This window comes from Larimichthys crocea, unplaced genomic scaffold (genome assembly GCF_000972845.2).
Source record: "Larimichthys crocea isolate SSNF unplaced genomic scaffold, L_crocea_2.0 scaffold110, whole genome shotgun sequence".
NCBI classification, from domain to species: domain Eukaryota; kingdom Metazoa; phylum Chordata; class Actinopteri; family Sciaenidae; genus Larimichthys; species Larimichthys crocea.
In genome coordinates, this window is record NW_020851508.1 from 291,591 (window position 1) to 314,405 (window position 22,815).

The following is a 22,815-nucleotide window of genomic DNA, read 5'->3' on the forward strand; positions in this document are numbered from 1 at the left end:
CCCGCTAGAAAAGAACACGGCCAACTCCTCTCTATCATATTCCTGCACTGTGTGCTTGAAACGTTTCGACCTACAAGCGCATGCTGGCACCCAGAAAACGACGATTGGTCTTTTCCGGAGGATGTTCTTCACAGCTTCTTTCAGCTTTTTCCCTGTAACGGAAGTCCTGGAGCGGTCAGGTACTTGATGGGCGCTGTAGGCACCACCCAGTGACACGAGCGCCTGTTGGACAGTTGCTCTCAGCGATGGCGATGTCGTCCCGCAGGGAGAGGAGGGCCGGAGCGCTGCCTCTCAAGTCTAACCGCTCGCACGTCCTCGATATGTCCAGAGCAACACCAACTCGGTGGGGAAGGCCGGGCACGCTGGTCGATCTAGAGGAGTGAATGTCGAGGACAACTGAAGAAGCAAAACAACCTAAAACTGGAAGGTGTTTTCAGCACGGGAACATATCGTTCACATTCAATGAGAAGATGTGATCAGAAGATCGCAGTCGCCTGGGAGCGTTTGTCACGGTAAAATCACAAAACACGTCACATAAAGTCCTGATCTTTGTGTTTGTCACATAGTTATCACAACAATCAGAACAGAAATATAGATATCATTACGTGACATCTGTGATTTTATTTTGGTGGGTCTCCGCTGCTTTCCTCCGTGTCTCCGTCCACAAAGCGTCCCCAAACATAATACTCAATGATGATGGTTTAATAATTCTATTTTTTGGGGCCCTGTTCAAGTCGTGGGCCCTTGGAATTGTCCTAACTTTCCCCCCTATTACAGCGCCCCTGACTATTACGTTTGCGGGATTTATTCCGTTTGTGGGGAAGTGGGACGTCACAGAGACTACGTCCAGGTTTTAGACAGTCTGCGGGGACGTCACGGAGACTACGTCCAGGTTTTAGACAGTCTAACTCTAAGAATGAACCATCCATATCAGACTGTTCATGTTATTTGCGCTCCATCTGCATGAAACTCGACTTTTTGAACGTCAGCTTTACCTTTCTACCTTTACGTCCTACAGGTCCATAACCGTGAGCTCCATCGTGACCCTGAAGCAGAGCGCAGACAGACAGTCAACTTTAAATGAACAGTTTACATTATACAGTATTTTTCAAACACACCTGGTTGCCCTCCTTACCGATATTCCCCTGGGTCCTGGTGGTCCTGGAAGACCCTTAATACCTGGATCTCCTGGTTGGCCCTTCAATGACAACAACAAACTATTCAAACCTTCTTCTCTCGACTGAACTTGCAGCTAATGTTAGAATCCAAGGAACCTAAACTAAGAGAGTGACCATGGTACACATCAATATGTTAGCATTGTGAGCATGTTAACAATTAGCTAAAAGGACCCTCTGTCACACACCTCCTGTCCTTTAGAACCACGATGTCCTTCTATTCCTGGCCCTCCAGGGTTTCCTGGTTGACCCTGCAGGAAAACCAAGAGAGTCAGAACAGGCAGACCTGAAACCACCAAAGAGCCCCTGCTGTGGGGGACGTCACAGAGACTACGTCCAGGTTTTAGTCCAACAGTAATTTGATGTTTTGTAGGAGGACGCTTTGGACTGACAAACAGTACTGGCATGTGGTGATATACTGACCTGAAGTCCAGGAGATCCAGGGAATCCTTTTGGTCCAGAATCACCGATTTTTCCTCTCGGTCCCTGCAGAGACAATATGGACTGATTGAGGACAGCTGCCGTTGCCAGTGTTGGGACACCTTAAATAAAGTCCTGATCTTTGTATTGTAGATAGTTTAAGTTGTCATCAATAGCCAGAACTGGAAATATACATCATTAGGTTGAAATCTCTCCGTCACCGGGTTTGTAATCTTCTGTCAGATTGTGTTCTTTACCCAAACAGCTTGACTGAATTTCTATCAGTGAAGCCTCTGTCCTGACTGACTCCACAGCACTCAGTGTTAATCCTTATTTATGTCTGTTGTTGTATGAATGTGTTTATAAGAAATGTGTGTATTCATGTTGAGCAGTCGTATCCTGTAAAACTGTGAAGTGTCTCTGTGGGAGTCTGATGGACTCTTTAATGGACTTGAAGAGTTTTGGTTATTGGAACTAATGAACATGAAACTACAAACAATAACGTTAAAACCAACCTGGAAGTTATTCAGATCTGTTTTCAACCTCAGATTAGAAATGAAAGTAACAAAACTTCACAAAGAGAAGGGAACATTTGTTTAAGGTTTATTATCTGCAGGACGGATTATTAAAGCTCGACCCAAGGAATTAATGAAGACCTAAAGACCTGATGATCTGAACACCTAAAGATCTGAGTCTGACCTGAAGACCTGAAGACATACAAAGACCTAAAGTCCTGAACTCCTAAAAGACCTAAAGAACTAAAGGAAGACCTGAAGACCATCCTCTGAAGACCAGAGTGTTTCTTCAGTCTTTATGACCTGCAAGATGGATTATTAATGCTTGACTCCAAGACCTAATGAAGATCTGAGGACCTGAAGATGAAGATGAAGATGATTATTGACCTTGGTTTCATGATGTTGTTTGATCACTCACCTGTGGACCAGGACCACCTGGGCTGCCCGGGGGTCCGTTAGATCCTGCTGGTCCAGGTCCACCCTGTGAAAAGACACACAGAGTTTAAAGTGTATTCTGCAGTTAACGGACTGTAAAACTTTCTGAGGTCTTCTCTTACCTTGTCACCAGGAGGGCCTCTTCTTCCATCCTGACCCTGTACAACACAATTTAAAGAATAACACATATGTATTTATTATTATAACTACTACATTACAAATAACACAATATATTATATATATAGATGTGTATAGACGCACATGTATATCTCACCTTGCTTCCAGTGGATCCATTCTTACCTGGCAGGCCGTCCTGTCCAATTAGTCCCTGTGGATTTAAAAAATCTTGTTCATGTTTGGCTGTTAGCTGTTTGTAACTTAAGTAGTGTAATCAGAAGAAATACTTGAGTATAACTGTCCACATTGGGGGCAATGAATCGTAAAAACATGCAGTGTGTGTGGTGTTTCTTACAGGTGGACCTTGGCCTCCTTGGTATCCTTTGGGCCCTCGTTTGGTGTTATTAACACCTGGGTCGCCCTGTCAGACAAACACAAAGATTTAGCTGAGATCTGCAGGACTGTGACTTCAGTTTGATGGATTGTTGATTGGAAATGTTACATGTGGAGATCTTAGAAGCAGTTTAAGTGCTATAAACACTGAGGCAAGAACACCAACACTCCCTTTTCTCAGCCACGTCCAAATATGCAGACTTGGCCCGTTGGACTGGATTAGAGAGGCTCTCACAATCTCTGATAACATGAGATTCAGCCTGAAAACCTTCAGACTTTTTCCACATTAATGTTTTGTCAGAAACTCCAGGTTACTAAGAGGCAAACTAATGAATCTCTGCAGCAGTGATCGTGGAGTTTTAGGATGTCTAACAGAACACTGACCCTACACCCGATCCAATCACGTCTGCTAAGATCTCAGATGAGAACCGCCGTCATCGCTCGCAACCTCTTCTAAAGGCTAAAGTTTTGTTTGGTGTGGTTTAAGAAACCATCATGCTTCATTCGTTCGGTGCTAAAAACTGGACACTTACATGGTGAGTGAGGTGCTTAGTGAGAATGGAGAAAGAAAGTTATCTGTAATGAACCCAGGGGAGATGGTACCTGTTTCTTATTGATGTTAAGTTGCCCGGCACAGTTACCAATATGAACATTTAAACCATAATCAACTGTTTTTGTGTCTGTACTGAGGCATCGTGACTCGTACCGGTTGGTCAGGGGGATCTGAGATAGGACAACATGAACTTCTGGGCACTCACCGGATCTCCTCTCAGCCCTTGGTCTCCTTCCATGCCTGGATCCCCTTTGATACCCGGCTTACCCTGAGGACGACAGTTCATTGTGGATAGATGAAGGCCGCAGCACACTTTCTTCAAATATAACCATCAAAACCCAACAGTAACAACAGTGTCTGCAATAACAGTAGAAATATATCTTATCCGGGGTCTGGTTGTGATGGCAGCAGGTTTAAGCAGGACATTTTCAGACGTCGTACTCCAAAGCAACTCATCCCAGCTGCTCCTGGAGGATCCCCAGGTGTTCCCAGGCCAGATGGACTATGTAGGTCCTCCAACGTTCTGGGTCTGCCCTGGGGTCTCCTGACATTTAGAGGAGGTGCTCTGATCACCTCCAAAGGAAGGAGCTCAAGCTCAAGCTCAGCTCTCCTAATCCCAATTCTCCGGCTGTCCGAGCTCCTCACACTCTCTCTAAGGCTGAGGAAGCTCGGTCACTTACCAAATAATAATTATGTCAAACATTAAAAACAGAATTACAGTTACAACCAAAACAAAAGACAAGTTCATCCACGTGGGGAAATGAAAATTAATTGTCAGGTCTCTAGTTTTGTTTACCGGGTTTCCTGGTTCTCCTCTACCTCCTCCAGGTCCATGTGGTCCCGGGTCTCCCTGCAGACACAGAACCAGAGCCACAGCTCAGTACTGAACAAACCTCATTAGAATTTAATCTCATTAAATTTACTATAACTACAATAAGTTTATTCCATTTTTTAAAATTACATAAATCGTTATAATCTATGTTGGATATGGACAAAATCACGTCCAGGACTTGACATTTGAAGCACCACATCAGATTTCAGTCAGGACTGGAAACCAGTAACACACGAAGCGTTAGCCAGCGTTACCTGTCCTGCTCTAGTTTGGAGGCTAGTTACTCTTATACCAAATATGCTGGTTGGACTTTAAAACATTTCATTCTGACGTTAAGAACTCGGAGAGAAATTAAGTTTTCAACCAATTCATGGAGCTAGCTCCGGAAAATATGAACTTTACCAGCTGCCAAAAACGATGAAATCTATCTAAATTTCAATGTTTAAACTCCAAATTCATGAAGGTTGAGGTGTTATAATTGTGTTTTTTTTGTGCAGAAGGACTTCTTCTTTAAATTAAAGTTTTCAATAAGATGTTTAGATGTTGACATTTATACCTGCTCTCCGTGGATTCCTTCCAGTCCATCTTCTCCACCATCACCCTGCAGCATTGGAAGAGAAACAGCTGTCAAGTGTCACTGCTTCCATCTTCAAGTGTTGGTCCAAACCTCCTTCAGTAAACACATTACTCACCCTCTCGCCTGAGACTCCTCGCTTACCCTGCAAACACATCAAATCAAAGTTATACAACAAGTAGTTCCAACCGAGAAACACACTTTGGTTGGTACTTTGATGAAGGCTGGACATGAGGGGATCTATGTTCACCAATCATTCTTCACGGCTCAGCAGTATTGAGCTGTGCTGTACCTTCTGTCCTCGGGCTCCTGGACAGCCTGGAATGCCTGGATGTCCTTTGGATCCAACAGGTCCTCGATCACCCTTCAAACAACAATGTGAGGAGACGTTCCTGTTATATTCCTCACTTGCTCCAGTCGTTTCTTGTATTAGTCTGTATTTTGGGTTATGTCCATGTCTTCACTTTATTGCACAATAAAAACTGAATGAAGAGGCACTTACCGGGGGTCCCTCCTCTCCAAAGAAACCCGGCTGACCCTTCAGTCCAGTAGCACCCTGTTCATGAAACGCAGCAGAAACGTGAACAGAAACTCTAAATGTCGCTCTACCTTCTACATCGGAACAACGTCATTGCTAGTGCATTGCTATCATCGTGGATAAAGTGACATCACCTTTGGCCCGTCGGGTCCTGGAGGACCAGGTGGGCCCTCTAGTCCAGAACATGTGCACGTGAGATTGCAGCACACTCGCACTGACACCGAGTGCTGCAGAAAGAGAGAGATACAGACCATTTATTTCTGACACTAACCAAACTGCGTCAACATTTCATGAGTGAACTCCATGACCACGTCAGGGTAGCGGAGCAGAATTACTCAGCCTCCTTGTATCTCTGCTGGATTTATAGATTTTAAGTGCATTCTCCAGTCTTACGATCTCTTTGAGGATGGTGCTGCCGGCGCTTGCCATGCCGATTCTCAGGGGAAGCTTGTAGTTGTACCCTCGGCCGAACTCGACCCTCTGCAGCTGCTCGGGATTACGTGCTTCCTCCAGCGCCACGATCAGCAGAGCGCTGACTCCTGCACACGACGAACAAAACAGGATGTAGGGTTACTGTCTTAGAGGAGTTCATGTGTTAGTTCTCTACAACACAGAGGATGAAATGATGGATTTTAAATAAGGTCATTGAGCTAGGTTAGTAAGTGAGGTTCTCTAAATCCTGTCCAAACCTTTGTGCCACAGTAGATCCACATCGTAATACTCAATACTATGGTGTCAAACACCCGGAGATGCTGCGATACCAGGTCGATGCGTGGAGTGGACGGAGAAAGTCCCGACTCATCACGCTGTTCCAAATATCAATTTAATACATGGCCCCGGGTCAGGGATGCATCACATATTAAACTGATGAGAACAGATACTACACTCGGTCTGAGTCGAGGAGCTTCAGTCCGATCAGTCACTTCCTCTAATGTGTGACTGCATTTTTTTACAACACAGAGATATTCAGTCCACTGTCACAGATGACTACACTTTTTATTTCTTTGTTTCATTTAAAATGACTGAAACTGTTTGTATTGAAATGGAATGTATTGTTTATATCAAGCGTGTCCAAAGTCTGGCCCGGGGGCCAATCACGGCGTATTGGGCCAATCACAACGTATTATTTGGGCTGGAGAGTCTAAGCACAGAATGTTTCTGTCCAAAGAAGCAACTAGAGGGGTGGAAAGAAAAGATGAACGAGAAGAGGATGGACAACACAAGCCGAGAAGAAAGATGTGAAGAGTTTTGGGATCAAGGATTAATTAATGAAGCTATACTTTTTTCTCAGTTTTTACCAGACTTCCTCAGATCTTCTTTTTTAGTCTCCAGATCCGTCACTTTTTCATCAAGTCCGTCTGAGAAGATCACCATCACCTGAACAAAGAGGAGCCACGTGTTAGACAGACCTGTGAGTAATCCAGCTCTCTGTTCTGCCCGGTAACTACGTCACCATCAGTCAGTGCAGTGTTTGATGGATTGTCATCAAATGTTGTACGAACGTTCATGGCTTTGATGATTCTCTGACATTCCTCACTTTATTCCTCAACGTTATTTTAATGTTAGACCAACGTTATTTTAATGTTAGACCAACGTTATTTTACTGTTAGACCAACGTTATTTTAATGTTAGACCAACGTTATTTTAATGTTAGACCAACGTTATTTTAATGTTAGACCAACGTTATTTTAATGTTAGACCAACGTTATTTTAATGTTAGACCAACGTTATTTTAATGTTAGACCAACGTTATTTTAATGTTAGACCAACGTTATTTTAATGTTAGACCAACGTTATTTTAATGTTAGACCAACGTTATTTTAATGTTAGACCAACGTTATTTTAATGTTAGACCAACGTTATTTTAATGTTAGACCAACGTTATTTTAATGTTAGACCAACGTTATTTTAATGTTAGACCAACGTTATTTTAATGTTAGACCAACGTTATTTTAATGTTAGACCAACGTTATTTTAATGTTAGACCAACGTTATTTTAATGTTAGACCAACGTTATTTTAATGTTAGACCAACGTTATTTTAATGTTAGACCAACGTTATTTTAATGTTAGACCAACGTTATTTTAATGTTAGACCAACGTTATTTTAATGTTAGACCAACGTTACTTTAATGTTAGACCAACGTTATTTTAATGTTAGACAGGCGTCATGTTTTTTAGCCGTTACCATAGTAACTATCCGGTTTCCTGTCTGGTGCAGAGCACGCCGCCCCTCTGATCATATGAAACAGGAGTGTACTGGGGTCCAGGTGTTTTTAGTTCATACATTCAGCATCGTGTGTTCTGTGTGTTACATGTCTGTGTGAATTCCCCTTTGTCTTGTTTTGCTGAGGCTGGCAGGGAGAGATGAAGTGTCTATGAATGAAGCTGAGGTCATTCACAATGGTTCAAGGGTTGGAGACAGGTTAGGGAGGAGGAACATCCTGTTGGTTACTGATCAGAGAACTAAAAAAGATGTTATGATGTTACCTGTATCGGGGGGAGGTGGCCCTTCTGTGTGTTGCACTGTTAAATGCTCCTTCTTGTACTAGAATAATAAATTCAACTTAAACTTTGAAGCTTCGGAGCCAGTCTTTTTTATTGTAGGGTCACTTTTGAAAACACATTTGATGAGAAACTGATATTTCCACCAAAGAGACGTCGGCAGGCTCTGATTTCACTGGTTCATGTAAAACTATTAGATTTGTCACACTAAAGTTGTGTTGTTCTGAATATCAGCATGGTATTCATGTGCTGATATTCAGAACAACACACCTCTGCTCGCGTGATATTGCTTTATTATGTTAGCATGCTGAATGTAGACTGTGCCCACAGAATGAGGAAACATTTGCCACCCTCAGATAATTTCATGATGAATAAATTAAAAATAAGTTGACGGCTGTGTCACTCTCACCTTCACGGTAGCTCTGGATTTGGCTGTGAAAAGGGTTTTGAAGGACTGCAGCAGGGCTCTGTTGAAGTAGGTAAGTTGTGACAGCGGTAGGTTCACGATTTTGTCCACCACATCGTCCTTGTAATCTTCGAAGTTTGTGTCATACAAGGCACGTCCATTACGATCTACGATATGGAAGGCGATTTGGGTCGCGATCGGATTGGAACCAATACCAGGTAGCGAGGAAATACGATGGATGATCTCTGGCAGGAGGATCTGGAGCTTGGGGTGGCCACTGAATATCTTCTCATCAGGATCTCTGGTTCTTCGGGTAATATCAAATCCAATGGCGATATCAACGGTGCATTCTGTGTCAAAGGAAAATATGTCTTTACCTCTGGAAATCAGAGACACACAGGAATATGGGGGAAAGAAGTAGGGACAGAGAGGCAAAGTCACACTTTTCAGCTTACCGCTGGGAGGGTCTCGTTCGTCCTTGCAGATGTCTTCGATTAAATTATTCTTCACAATTTCTTTGTCTTTGTTGTTCTGTATTTTGTACACCCTCTCTGGGCCGTGAGCGATCTGCAAGAGCTGCAGGATGTGCAAGTTTCCAAAGCCGACAACAAACACCTCAATCCCCAAATTACGGAGTCGGTCAGCTGCATCTTCCACGTCATCCTGAGAATCTCCATTTGTCATCAGTATTAGATACTTGCAGCCTTGACAGTCACGTGATGCCTCAAAGTATTCCGTAATCCTGTACAAGGCTTTTTCAATATAGGCGTGTCCACCACCACCACGTTTTTCCATTTTGTCGATGTGTTCAATCATATCATCTGTTTTGAAGTATTCTTCGAGGTTAAACTCTTTCTTATGATCATTGCTGAACTGTGCAAGTCCAATATGCACAAACTCTTTACCCACTTTAAAGCTTTTCACAAGGTCTTTCGTGAGGCTTTTCATGATGGCGTAATCGTCTGGGTTGGTGTTGTCGGACTGATCAAGGAGAAAGACCAAGTTGAGTCTATTTTTGGGGCAAACTACCAAAGCAAAGGAAAAGAAAAGCATTAGTCCGCATTACTATCAACTGATGTGCCTAGTCTTCATGCAGTTTTGGTCACACAAACACAGTGAAGGTATTAAAACGACCGGCTCGGCCAGGAATGGTGAGCTGTGACTTTTCTAAGAGTTTCACCAAAAATCACCAAAAACCACGCCAACATTTACAATGGGTGTGTATTGGAAGAATGTTCCAGAGCTAGAGTGGAGAGGGAGAGAAACATTTGTCAAAAAATACATTTGCATGTCACTCTACAGAAATAATTTCTACATAGAAACGTAGGAAAATTCATGTTGACTGTTGAACTGTGTCGAGTGACCAAACATATACTTATATAAACATATGAATGGTTTTGTTTTGGTCTCGATGTGAACATGTGACATGTGAATATATTTATACACTACATTCATTTATAGGATATCTGTAATAGTACTTTGAATGTCATCCACACTCTTACCTGGTTTTGTGGTTTCGCAGAGTTCTTCGGAAATATTCCTGTGCAGAAATTCTAGAGCCACAAAACTGCCCACATAAAAAACTTTGGATTCGTCGCCACCAGCCATGGTCATCAACTCGTCCTTGTTTGCATCTTTCACTCCAACACTGTAGACTTGCACCCCGTTCTGTTGCAGTGCGTCGGATGGTTTCTTCAGGTTATGATAGTCAGTAGCATGCCCATCTGTGACCACTATGAGAATCTGAGGTACGTTTGTTTCTTTCCGGCCACCATGTTTAGCATTAAAAAACTTTAATGAGGAATCTAAGGCTTTGGCCGTGTAGGTGTTTCCTTCTGGTGGCCTCATTTTTCTTATTGCTTCAAGAATGTCTCGTTTGGAGTCAAGCTCATTCAAAGAAAAAACTGTTTCTACTTCATCAGAGTAGATAATTACACCAAAACGAGTCAGGCTCTTGCCAACTAAGGTTTTGTTCACTACTAATTCCATAAACGTCTGTATGCTACTGAACTCTTTGTCTATGCTTCCGGACCCGTCCACCAGGAAAATAATGTCAGCATGTATTGTCTTCTTACAAACTGGTTGAATAAAAAAGACAAAGAAGGGATGTGAAGAGTTCATTAGTTCTTATTGCATTCTCAAGAAAAACAAAACAGTAACTCAAAGCAACATTTCAGAACTTTTCTACTGGAAAATAACATTTAGGTTTAATCAGGTGAACGGTGTCTCTGTCATTCGTACGTCTGTTCTCACTCTATGTAACTTTGGGCTCCGGGTCGGGAGAAGTCCGTAACGCTTTACGGCACTAAGTCACACAGCAGCAACTATTTCACTGATTCTGGTGAAACTGGATCATATTTTATGGAGGAAATGTTTTCTGGTTTTCCCTCTGATGTCCTCCGGCTGCTCCGCCTCAACTCTCTGTGATTTACAGAGTTTATGATGGACAGTGAAGTAAACTGCTGACAGCTGTAGCTGCTGTTAGCTCAGTTGGTAGCTGCTGGACTAGGCAGTGATATCAGCTGCTGCTGGGGACCTGGATGATGATTGGTTGCTTGATCAGAAGTAATGTAATCAGAACAAATACTCGAGTACAGCTGGACATAGTTACTACAGAGGGAGTACTCTGACACTGGGGAGCTAAACTGTAAAAATACCAAAAGGTTTGATTTTACAAACTCTTGTATTGGCCTTACCTCTTGTTGGGTCACAGAGCTTTAATGCCAGTTGGCTTTCCAACTTCCTCAGTGCATCAAAGTCCTTCACATTAAAGACCCTGTCTGATGATCCAGCAATGTCTTTCAGCTCCGCTTTGTTGGCGCCCTCCACTCCAAAGGCGTACACCACCACTCCTTTGTGTCTAAGAGCTGCAGCAGGGTCTTTGACCGCATCATTGGATTTACCGTCTGTTATCACCACCAGGTTCTGAGCCAGGTTAGACCGCCCTCCTTGATTTGTGTCGAAATATGTCGACACCTCGGTGATGGCCGTTCCTGTGCGCGTACCTTCATTCAAATGTTGCATACCATCGATTGCTTCAAATATTTCTTGCTTGCTGTAGTATTGGGTAAGTGGGAACTCCAGCTTGTACCTGGTGCTGAACTGCATGACCCCAACATGCATGCTGGTCTCCCCGATGTCAGACTGGTCAATGACAGATTTCATGAACTCTTTCATTTTCTGGTAGTCTTCCTCACTGATGCTCTCCGAGCTGTCAACTAGGAAAAAGACGTCACTGTATATGTCTTTGCAAACTGTGGACACAGAACACAGAAATGTTAACGTTGTTTCCTCTTTTCCACCTTTTCTGGACATTATTGAGGTTGCAGGGAATAAGACAAGCTGCTAATTTATAAATGAATAGAATGAATGAATCTTATACATGAGCCACAGCCCAAATTGTAAATTTATAGAAAATAAAGACAATTTTACAGTAGTTTTCTGTAGCGTTTGTAAAAAACAAAAACAAAAAACATGACAATAATTATCTGTAATTAAACGTTTGAACCAGTAAGTTCATTTTAACAATTTCCCTTTTATGTTCATTTGAATGTTAATCACTTTAAATCTTATTAGTTTTACATGAACACTATGAACAGTACATTTACATTCAAACTATGTAACCTTAAAAAAACCTTTTGCACACAGATTCTCTGAGATTACGGGCATTATCTGTAAATCAACAACCAAACTGCAAATGTTGTAAATATTATGACAATAATGACAAATTAAAGTTATTTCTCATTTTTGTACAGAAAGGTTACTTTATTACTTTTACAGTAGTTTTCCAGTGGCTGTGGCTCTGGTGGTTGATTGGATTGTCTAGTAATTAGAGGGTTGCTAGTTATGAACCCCAAATAATGTTTCTCTGTCAAACATTGAATAAAAATGCAAGTTTAGCAGCAAATTTATATATACATATATATATATATATTTCAAATATGATATTTTACTTTAATTTTACATTCTTTCATTTGACTGTATTTTTAAGTTTTCCTTACTGTCTGGAGTACAGATGTGTGTCATGATGTTGTCCTTGATGGACTTAAGAGCATCAAAATGATTGACAAAGAAAGTCTTCTCGTCGGCAATCTCTTTCAGCTGAGCTTCACTTGCATTTTTCACCCCGATGGCAAGGATGATTACACCCTGATCCCTCAATGTCTTTGCAGGAATCAGGACTTCATCCTGAGATTTTCCATCAGTGATGACCAGCAGGTACTGTGGGACACCATGAATCTTTTTGTCAAAGTGGGGTAGCATGGATGATAATGCCATTCCTGTCCGTGTCCCGCCTCCTTCATGTCTAATACTCAGCACAGCTTTCTCCAGTGTAACGGCATCTGAGTAGGTCGTCAGGTCAAATTGCAGTGTTGGTTCAGAAGCATATTTCACAAGCCCCATGCGGACATTTTGTGGCCCAATGTGAAAAGAATGAATAAAGTCAATGATGAAGGTCTTCATATCATCAAAGTCTTGGTTCTCGATGCTACCTGAGTCGTCCATCAGGAAAAAGATGTCGGCTTCATCTTTCTGTGTACATGCTAGAGAGACAAATTTAAGTTAGATCTTTTCATGCAGTCGAAGGTTAAAAATGAAAATGCAAAGTGACAGAACAGCTACTCAAAAGGCAACATGTATAAATTCACATGGATGTATGGATAGGGTGGACCAGTCATAACTTAAAATTGACCAGGGTCCACATTAAAAAACACTTGTTCAAACCTTCTTTGACAGCTTGTCCATCTGTATAGACTGTGAATTTGCCAATGACGTCTTTGCACAGGGTTTTCTGCAGGCTCGACTTCAGGGGTTTCAGGTCAGTGAAAGCGCCCAATTTGAAAACATGGTTGTGAAACGCAATCTCGTGCAGCTGGAAGTCGTCTGCATTTCTGATTCCTACAGCGTAAACTGTGACACCAGCCCGACGGAGATTACTTGCAGCCTTGCCCACGTTATCGCTGGATTTGCCCTCAGTGATCAACACTGCTACCCGCTGGACACCTTTCCTGCTGCCCTTTTGCTTAATGAAGATCTTTTCCTGGGTGAAGGTTAGGGCATCTCCAGTGTTTCTACCACGTCCACGGTAAGGCTGGTAAGGCAGGATCTTTATGAACTGCAGGATTTCGGCCTTGTTTTTGAACGTGTTGAGGTAGACGAGTGCTGTGGGACTGTCGCTGTACGTAACGATGCCTACACGGACTCTAGTCTGATCAACATTCAAACCGCTCACAGTCGAGTGCAGGAATGTGCGCACCAGCGCGAAGTTGGTGACTCCAACGCTTTCAGACTCATCAACGATGAACACAACGTCTGCCACATTGGCCTCTTTGCAATCTGTGAAAGGACGGTAATTAGTTATCTTCTAATTAAGCCATTGTCAAAGATGCAGTCGGTAGTAGGTAAAAAACTATTAAATTGTTTTGTCGCTACTTAACATATAACACTTTGTTACACAGTGAAATGTTAAAACAAGACCTCGTGGTTAGGTTGCTATGATGTTTCTTACCTTCAGTAACATTTGTATCCAGGTGCTCAGACGTGATGAGATTTTTTAAAAGAGTTGCTCTTGGAGAATCAAATATGTACCCAGGACTGGCAAATGAGTTCAATGAATCCATTGATGCACCTGCACTCAATGCAGCAAGAGTTATACCTGCCGATTGGATCGTAAAAGCCGGCCTAGCTACAGCATCGTCCGAGTCTTTTCCACTCACAAGGACCAAGAACTGTTGAACGCCTTTGTGTGCACGCCCACCCGCCTCACTGGTGAAAAAGTTATTGTAGGCGTAGTGCAGTGCAAAGCTCACGTTACGTGGCCTGTTGTGTTGTGGGCGCAGGCGTAAACGCTTGACAGCAGCCACAGCTTCCTGTTTAGTCTGAAAAGCATTGAGAAGGAATTCATCGTGGACACTGTCACCGTACTGGGCCAAACCCACACGGTAAGTGGACGCTCCAGCGTCAAGTTGATTGATCAATTTGATAAGTTCAGATCTAAACAAAGAGAACGATTCTGGAGCAATGCCACTATCCAAAACGAAGAAAACATCTGCAAACTTATCTTCCAGAGCTGAAAAACAAAACCAAACAACAGTGTTACTTTTTATTATAGCACAGTCTGATTATCAGGTTAAAGGTGCTTGTTGGATCATTAAAGTGTATACACGCCAACAATTCCTGCTCAGCCAAACCAACACTCTGAATTTGAAGGATACACATTTTTGTCACGTTCTGATCAGCAAAAGTTGACTGACTGACCTCCGTGTGCACCACTATCTACATTTGTATAATTCAACATGTCTCACCTATCGTCCACAAGCGTCTACAATGCTTATTTGAACTTGCCCTGTCCTGATCAAATGTCCTGATTTCCCAGGAAAATTGTGACCTACTCTACATTGGTTGGTATTCTCCATAAAAAAGGCCAAGCAACCAATGTTGAAAGCAAGTCTGCCAAAGAGAAGCCAGAAGAAACCCGAGTGGCTTGTTGGCGTGCATCAGATTATGTTTTCTGTCGATCTGCCATATTTCTCTCAGTGTAGCATTGCAGCATCTTTTGAAGCAAACGCACACGTCATGCAGACGATCAAAGTCGGTGACTGTGAAAGTCATAAACACATCGACAACAAGAGTTAAACAATCAGCCACTGCTTAAAGGACCAGTGTTTAGGATTTAGTTGCATGTAGCAGTGTAGTTCTGGTAGTTGTCACGGATTGCAACCCCTCACCTCACCCTCTCCTTCCTAGTGTGAAGGTGAGACTACGCTGGGCATGAGAACAAACATTATTATTCTGAGGTGATGATTAGTATGTAACGTTTCCCATCATTCTGTGCCTTACCTTCCCTCTGATCCTCCACAGTGATGCAAAGTGTTTTTAGCAGACCGTCCGTCAGCGTCCGCAGAGCCTGGAACCTATCGGTGGAGAACAGGAAGCGCTCTGAAGGCTTATTGGCGATGGACCCGAGCTCCTTGACTTGTCCTACACTGATGCCAAACACTATGACTCCGTGCTGCCTCAGACGCTGAGCAGGCGCTGTCACATCGTCTGTGGAGGCACCACCTGTGATGACCACGGCGATCTGAGGCACCCGTTGCTTGGCTCGGCTCCCCGCCTCTTTGGTGAAGTACTTTGTCCGGAGGAAGTCGATGGCCTTGCCCGTTTCTGTGCCTCCTGTTCGATGGGGAAGCTGTTCCACCGCAGACAGCAGGGAACGCTTGTCTCTGTGATAATTCAGCAGGAACTCCTGGAAAGGTTCATCAGTGTACTGAGCCAAGCCGACCCGGACTTCTTTGAGGCCGATGTTGAGAGCATTGATGATGCTGCCAAGAAAGTTCCGGACCTCTTGAAAGTTATCAGGGCTGATGCCAGAGGAGGAATCAACCAGGAAGACGATGTCGGCCAGTGTGGCAGTTTCACACACTGGACAGGGGAAGAAGGAATCAGTGTCTCTGTTGTTTCCCACTACACAAATCTCACTCATCATTTTTCTTTCGAACAAACTTGTCAGTTGTTCAGTTTAAATACCGACCTGTTGTTTGAGCAGCGACGCCACTGGAGTACGCTGCCAGAATGAGGACGAACAGGAGACCCGTTCTCCCCGTCATGGTGGGATGAATCGAGAATTTCTCTCTTCCTGCAACACGGACACGACCGAGTTAGAACTTTATCATCGTCAGCTTTGCTGCTCAAAACACACGAAGAACCGAGAGGACGAAGACGAGTTCAAGTTCAGACAGACAGACGCAATGTTTTACGAGTTACAGTAAAATAGGTGGTGTGGAAATGTATAATAATGTTTGAATTAAAACAGATGTGTTAAATGGATCTGTGTAAGTATAAGGTCACACAGAGTATATTGCTTTTGAGTGTTGTGTAACTAGTATAAGTGTTTTGCAGGAGTTGCAGGTTCAAGGCCTACACACAGAGAGAGAGACGAGCAGATAAGCAGAGAAATAGGAAACACACATGAGTGTGTTTAGAACTGAGAGCAGACACAGAACATCTTACTAGACAGGTTGTGTCAAAGTTTATGATGTCCTACCAGACAGAGTGCTCTGACGTGCAGCTGCAAACTATCTCAGGAAGAGTACTATCTATGGAGCAAAACCTCCAATAACAGTGTTTGTTTAAGAGGAATGACCATGAAAGGAATGGAAGGTGTATAGTGAACGCCCTATGACATATGACATGTATCTGTTTTGTGTGTGTGTTAATAAAACTAGCCAGAAGCTGTGGGACCCCAGAACTCAGCTGGGTGTGATGGTGAACGGACTGTGGAGTCTGTCAGAGCTGGGTTCTCCCTCTTGCAAAGGCGAAACTGGAATCTGTCTTTGTCTCCTTTATTTCAGACATCTCTCTGTTTGTATTTCAGGTCTGCAGCAATTCGGGGTGGTTTTGCAACACCACAACAGTGGGAAAGAGGCTCGACAGGTCGAGAGGTCGTGACTTATATAGGCAGTGTCGCTGGTTTTCTGCTGCTATGGAAACATCCATCTTCACGTCCTGTCCTTGAATTTAAGAAACAGGACATCAGTCTACAAAGAGCATCCAGAGAGTGTTTGTGAAGTAAAGCTGTGGAGGGGCAACCATTTAAAAATACAGTCGTCCCTCGCTATATCGCGGTTCACTTTTCGCGGACTCGCTGTTTCGTGGATTTTTTCAGTGTAATTTTGCTGCTTTTTTTTTTTTACAGCGTGCTGTACAGTATGAACGTGCATTGTGTTCTGCGTCCTGATTAACTAAGGGAGTACTGTACAAGATGCGTGTAAAAAGGTGTATAACAGTGTGTGGTTAGGGGTTTACGGCCTTAAAACATGTATAATAATTGTAAAACTTACTTTGCGAATTTCGTTTATTGCGGGTTATTTTTAGAACGTATCCCCCGCGATAAACGAGGGACCACTGTAATGTTTGTCAATGTGAAATGTGGATTTCATCGTCTACACTTCATCACATCATTCAAAGATTCAGCCAATCAAAAGAAAGCTCTGTAACAATGTGCCAGGCTGAAAACCAATCGTGTGTGTCGGTGATCTTCAGGCCCTGCAGACAGCAGCAAACAAAAAAATGCTCCATTAATGCTGAACCACATATACACCATGTCAAAGAGTCCAGCTGCCTTCATCCTGACTGCCACCTGCTAACGAGGCTGGAGCGGGAAACACGGCCCTCAAAAATGAAAATGAACTGTTTTACATGTGCTACATTATTTTCATCAGTGTTTTCACATCCTCACAGGAGGCCAAAGAAAATCCAGATTTCCCTGAATGCGCACATTCTTCAGTCATTACATGATTACGAGTCCGTATCTGTTTGTTCAAATTCAAAACAACTTCATCACCAAACATACAGATCAATGACAGCTGGGAGCTAAATGTGTCAATGATGTGAGAAATCACGAGAAAAAGGACGAGATAAAAATCCTGAAACAGATTAGCACACACCAACAGTGAGCAGCAGAAGGCCTGATGGCAAACAGAGGAGCTGCCGTTCACTCAGTTCATTTACAGTGAACACATCACGTATGCATCTCTAACAGCTCCAGGTGCCTCAGCAGAGAACTCGGCTGTTCGGCTCAGGTGTGAAAAATACCTGTGCACTAACAGACTGTCTCTGTCTTCTACCGTGAGGCTGTCAAACCTCCAATAAAAGACTGAGAGAAGCGACAGAGGATGGAGGACAGATGAACTCATCTGTTAGGTCCAAAAATCAACAAGAAGCCCTGAGCAGTCCTGCATTTCAGTTCCTCTGTTTTCTGTGAGAACAAGTTATTCAGTCAATCAGACTTTATTTGCATAGCGCTTTTCATACAAAACATGTAACACAAAGTGCTCCACACAATAAAACCCTGACACCCCTTTATGAAGAGGTCACAAATGTTATCCTGACATAGAAGATCTAGAGAGCAGACAGCAGCTCCTCCTGCATCCATCCGTGTACGTGATGGAGAGTCAGGACGAGATCAGCCATGATCTGCGAGCGTTCGCACACAGCAACCTTTCAACTGAGCCACAGACATGGTCTGATTTAAAGGATCAGACGTGAGCACAACAACACAACAAAACAACTTCAAACGGCGTTTTCCACCTGTTCACATCTAAACTATCATCTGCACACGAGTAAGGAGACGCTCAGACTTACAGATCTGCTGCTGCATCCGCTCCCTCTGCATCCAAACACAGCGAGTCCAGCAGTGATGCAGCGAGCTGCAGCCTCGTTTTCTGGAGGGTGATGAAGGAGGTGGAGGAGGAGGTGGAGGAGGAGGTGGAGGAGGAGGATTGGTTGGACACAGCTGTTGGATGCCCCGTCCTCCATCTCCCACCACAGCAGGGAGACAGAGATAAACTTTAATTCCTTGTTGTTTGAATTAGCGTTCACCTCTGACAGCAGATGAATTTCGCAGGAATCGAACAGTCAGCAGTTGTTTTTTGGCCCGACGGCTTTTTTCCTTTTACAGACAAATAATGAAATGATGTGTAATGATTGAGTTGTTTCCAAGATACAAGCTATTTTCCAACTGCTGGCCTCTCAGTGAAACAAATGAACATGTTGGAGAATCTAAATGAAGGATCTGAAGAGATCTTTGTGAGAAGCCTGCAGCACCACCCGTCTGAGGGGGTCCAGGATCTGCCAGGAGGTTAAAACGAACACATCGAGCAGGAACATCCAGAACACCACACAGCCTGATCGCTGCAGACGACTCTGCTGCTGCTGCTGCTGCCAACAAACAACGTTTACTGCACAGTCCGATCTTCTACTACAGAGTTCTGCTTTCAGACTTTCATCTGTCATCCCATCAGTTCCACACATGTTACTGTCAGAGAGTTCATTCAGAGAAACACAAAGTCACATGAGAGCTCGGTGGATGCTTCACCTTCACTCTGACGCTGTGGACTGAATAAAGCCTCCATGTTCTGTTGAACAGCACAGCGAAGCCCACAGTGTGTCCCACCGACAGAGTCCAGAGACGAACCTGCAGGATCCAACAAATGCAACATGTGGAGCACATGGAACGTAACTAAAGCTGTCACACAAAAGTAATCGAGTAAAAAGTACAATGTGTCACTGACTCTGCTGAAACTGGATCATGTTTTATGGAGGAAATGTTTTCTGGTTTTCCCTCTGATGTCCTCCGGCTGCTCCGCCTCAACTCTCTGTGATTTACAGAGTTTATGATGGACAGTGAAGTAAACTGCTGACAGCTGTAGCTGCTGTTAGCTCAGTTCGTCAGCTTGGCGGTGAGCTCAGAGCTCACCGCCAAGCTGACGAACTGAGCTAACAGCAGCTACAGCTGTCAGCAGTTTACTTCACTGTCCATCATAAACTCTGTAAATCACAGAGAGTTGAGGCGGTGTGGGGTGTGTGGTGGTGTGTGTGGTGTGTGTTGTGTTGTGTGTGTGGGAGGGAGGCTTTCATGTTGGCAAGGAGTTCAACTTGGCTGCAGGGTTTGTGAGTTTTTTTTGTTAAATTCACAAGGGGGAAAAGTTGTCTGTGGAAAGCTGAATCGAGATTCTGAAGAAAATGTCTGAAAGAGTTCTCTGTGAGTCCAACCTGTGCAAACACATAACATCCGTCCTGGTTCTGTCTGCAAAGTTCTTAAACTTGTTCTTCACACTTTATGTCTGTTGTCTCCACATTACTCTTGAACAACCGTGGACAGATCTCTGTGCAGTCCTTTAGACAGTCTGCGGGGACGTCGTCTCGTGAGACTAAACTCCAGGTTTCGAGACGTCTGGGACGTCACAGAGACTACGTCCAGGTTTTAGACAGTCCTGCGGGGACGTCACAGAGACGACGTCCAGGTTTTAGACAGTCTGCGGGGACGTCACGGAGACGACGTCCAGGTTTTAGACAGTCTGCGGGGACGTCACGGAGAACTACGCCAGGTTTCAGACAGTCTGCGGGGACGTCACGGAGACTACTTCCAGGTTTTAGACAGTCTGCGGGGACGTCACAGAGACTACGTCCAGGTTTTAGACAGTCTGCGGGGACGTCCACAGAGACTCGTCCAGGTTTTTAGACAGTCTGCGGGGAGTCACGGAGACTACGTCCAGGTTTTAGGACAGTCTGCAGGACGTCACGAGACTACGTCCAGGTTTAGACAGTCTGCGGGGACGTCACGGAGACTACGTCCAGGTTTTAGACAGTCTGCGGGGACGTCACGGGACGACAATCCAGGTTTTAGGAACAGTCTGCGGGGAGGTCCAGAGACTAACGTCCAGGTTTTTAGACAGTCTGCGGGGACGTCTCAGAGACTACGTCCAGGTTTTAGACAGTCCTGTGGGGACGTCACGGAGACTACGTCCGGTTTAAGACAGCGGGGGGACGTCACAAGAGACTACGTCCAGGTTTAGACAGTCTGCGGGGACGTCCAGAGACCTACGTCCGGTTGACAGTCTGCGGGGACGTCACGGAGACTACGTCCAGGTTTTAGACAGTCTGGCGGGGACGTCTACCAGGAGATACTCCAGGTTTTAGACAGTCTGCGGGGACGTCACACGAGATTACGTCCAGGGTTTTAGACAGTCTGGGGGGACGTCACAGAGACTACGTCCAGGTTTTAGACAGTCTGCGGGGACGTCTCAGAGACTACGTCCAGGTTTTAGACAGTCGGCGGGACGTCCACGGAGACTACGTCCAGTTGTTAGACAGTCTGCGGGGACGTCACAGAGACTACGGACTAGGTTTGTAGACAGTCTGTCGGGGACGTCTCAGAGACTACAGTCCAGGTTTTAGACAGTCTGCGGGACGTCCACGGAGAATACGTCCAGGTTTTTAGACAGTCTGGCGGGGACGTCGCAGAGACTACGTCCAGGTTTTAGACAGTCTGCGGGGACGTCTCGGAGACTACGTCCAGGTTTTAGACAGTCTGCGGGGACGTCACGGAGACTACTGAGACATAAAACACATGAACAGTTCTAAAATACATAAATCAAGTGTGATCAAACTACATGCATGCAGGTGGATGAGGACAGACAGAGCTCATTTCTCGGATCAGGCTCTGAATACGTCGTCCTCTCCTGCACCTCAGCTCACGTTACATTTAATGAGACAGACCTCGACATGTTTTTATTTGTGCACAGGCTGCAGTTGGTTTAGAGCCCGCGGCCTGAATGCATCAACATCAGCTTAAATTTGAACGAGTGAACGTGACCCGGGCGGCACAGTGGTCCAGTGGTCCAGTGGTCCAGTGGTTAGAACTGTGGCCTCACAGCGAGACGCTGACGAGGAGAAGAGGTTACAGGAAATGGATGGATGTCACCGTGAAGGAAAGAACTCTGAGGTTCTCACATTCAGGTCCAAAGTATTTAGGATAAGATGAGAGCTGTTCAGATCCTCTAACTGTGAAGGAACGGAGCTTCAGTGCCTCCTTTCTTATCTCCTTTAGCAGAGGAGACAGCGGAGCATCCTTTAGGAAAGGGATGTGAGGAGCATGTGAACATGAACATCACAGTAAGAGCTCACAGGGTGAAGGATCTCAGGTGAGCGTTTTGTAGTCCATCTTCTGGACTTTGTAGTTTTACCACAGATCACATCAATAACCTTCACATCATGACCTGAAGCCCTCATGAACTCTCCTTCACATCTCACCTCATCTCACCTCGAGCTCAAGGACAAGTGTTTAGGAAAGGACTTAGGACTATTCAGCCGTACCCTGAGCTGCAGCATCACTTTAATGTATCATGTACAAACATAACGTACTGCAGCAGCCAGTCCAGACTATAGGCTCTATCTTTATCTGCCTTGTACAGGTTAGATGATTAAACTCTAAACTGTAAATAAATGTAGAGTGTGTCTGACAGACATTATTACTGACACTGCAGCAGCACAGAGACTTAATGTCAGTCAAAGGCAGCTTGAGGTTGCCGAGCAACCAGGGTCAGCTGCAGGTCAGAGCAATTAACTGCAGCTGTGCTCTGTCTGTGTGTGAGTGACTGCTGAGAGACACAGAAAATCTCTAAATGAAGCCCCTCCAACTAGTGGACACTAATGCCAAACGGTAGGTGGTATCAAAAAGCCCAAATGACCGTGAGCATCCTCATCTTGTCGACCATGTGAATGCTGAATTTCAGTGTGTGATTTGAAAAAGCTCAGAGATTTATAATCTGACATTAATAACAATGATACTTAAGTTTGGAGTCACAGTTCAGTTTGTAGACGTCAGTGAAGCTTCCATTCAATCCAAACTTTCTACAGGTTTGATCTTCTTGTTTCTGTCCAACAATCGTCTGTTAAACTGGGACAAACGTCTGCTAGTGGTGCTGAGAAGCAGAACTTCAGAGAGCTCACTTTATGCATGCAGGCTGGATGCTGCTTTTTCACATCAACTTCCAAAATGAATCAGAAATAG

General features: G+C 44.2%; 1 protein-coding gene and 1 pseudogene across 2 annotated transcripts; both read right to left on the reverse strand.

Annotated features, from left to right (window-relative positions):
- Positions 1-891: 891 nt before the first annotated feature.
- Positions 892-19,596, reverse strand: LOC104938791 (collagen alpha-6(VI) chain-like). 2 transcript variants are annotated; one of them, XM_027275393.1, is made up of 29 exons: positions 19,535-19,596; positions 19,339-19,437; positions 18,606-19,178; positions 15,994-16,098; positions 15,303-15,884; positions 13,972-14,532; positions 13,188-13,799; positions 12,464-13,006; positions 11,159-11,716; positions 9,965-10,540; positions 8,918-9,487; positions 8,466-8,812; positions 6,851-6,929; positions 5,946-6,091; positions 5,687-5,779; positions 5,517-5,570; positions 5,307-5,378; positions 5,133-5,159; positions 4,997-5,041; positions 4,405-4,458; positions 3,814-3,876; positions 3,018-3,083; positions 2,820-2,873; positions 2,668-2,703; positions 2,529-2,591; positions 1,599-1,661; positions 1,364-1,426; positions 1,136-1,198; positions 892-1,046 (listed from the first exon to the last, which is right to left on the reverse strand). In XM_027275393.1, the coding sequence occupies exons 4-29, from the start codon at positions 16,067-16,069 to the stop codon at positions 945-947; spliced, it is 5,568 nt and encodes a 1,855-aa protein (XP_027131194.1). In that variant the 5' UTR covers positions 16,070-16,098; positions 18,606-19,178; positions 19,339-19,437; positions 19,535-19,596; the 3' UTR covers positions 892-944. The 2 variants fall into 2 exon arrangements, with proteins under 2 accessions (XP_027131194.1, XP_027131195.1); XM_027275394.1 differs by having other exon boundaries at positions 18,606-19,181; positions 19,339-19,585.
- Positions 6,282-6,458, reverse strand: LOC113744690 (uncharacterized; annotated as a pseudogene).
- Positions 19,597-22,815: the final 3,219 nt, after the last annotated feature.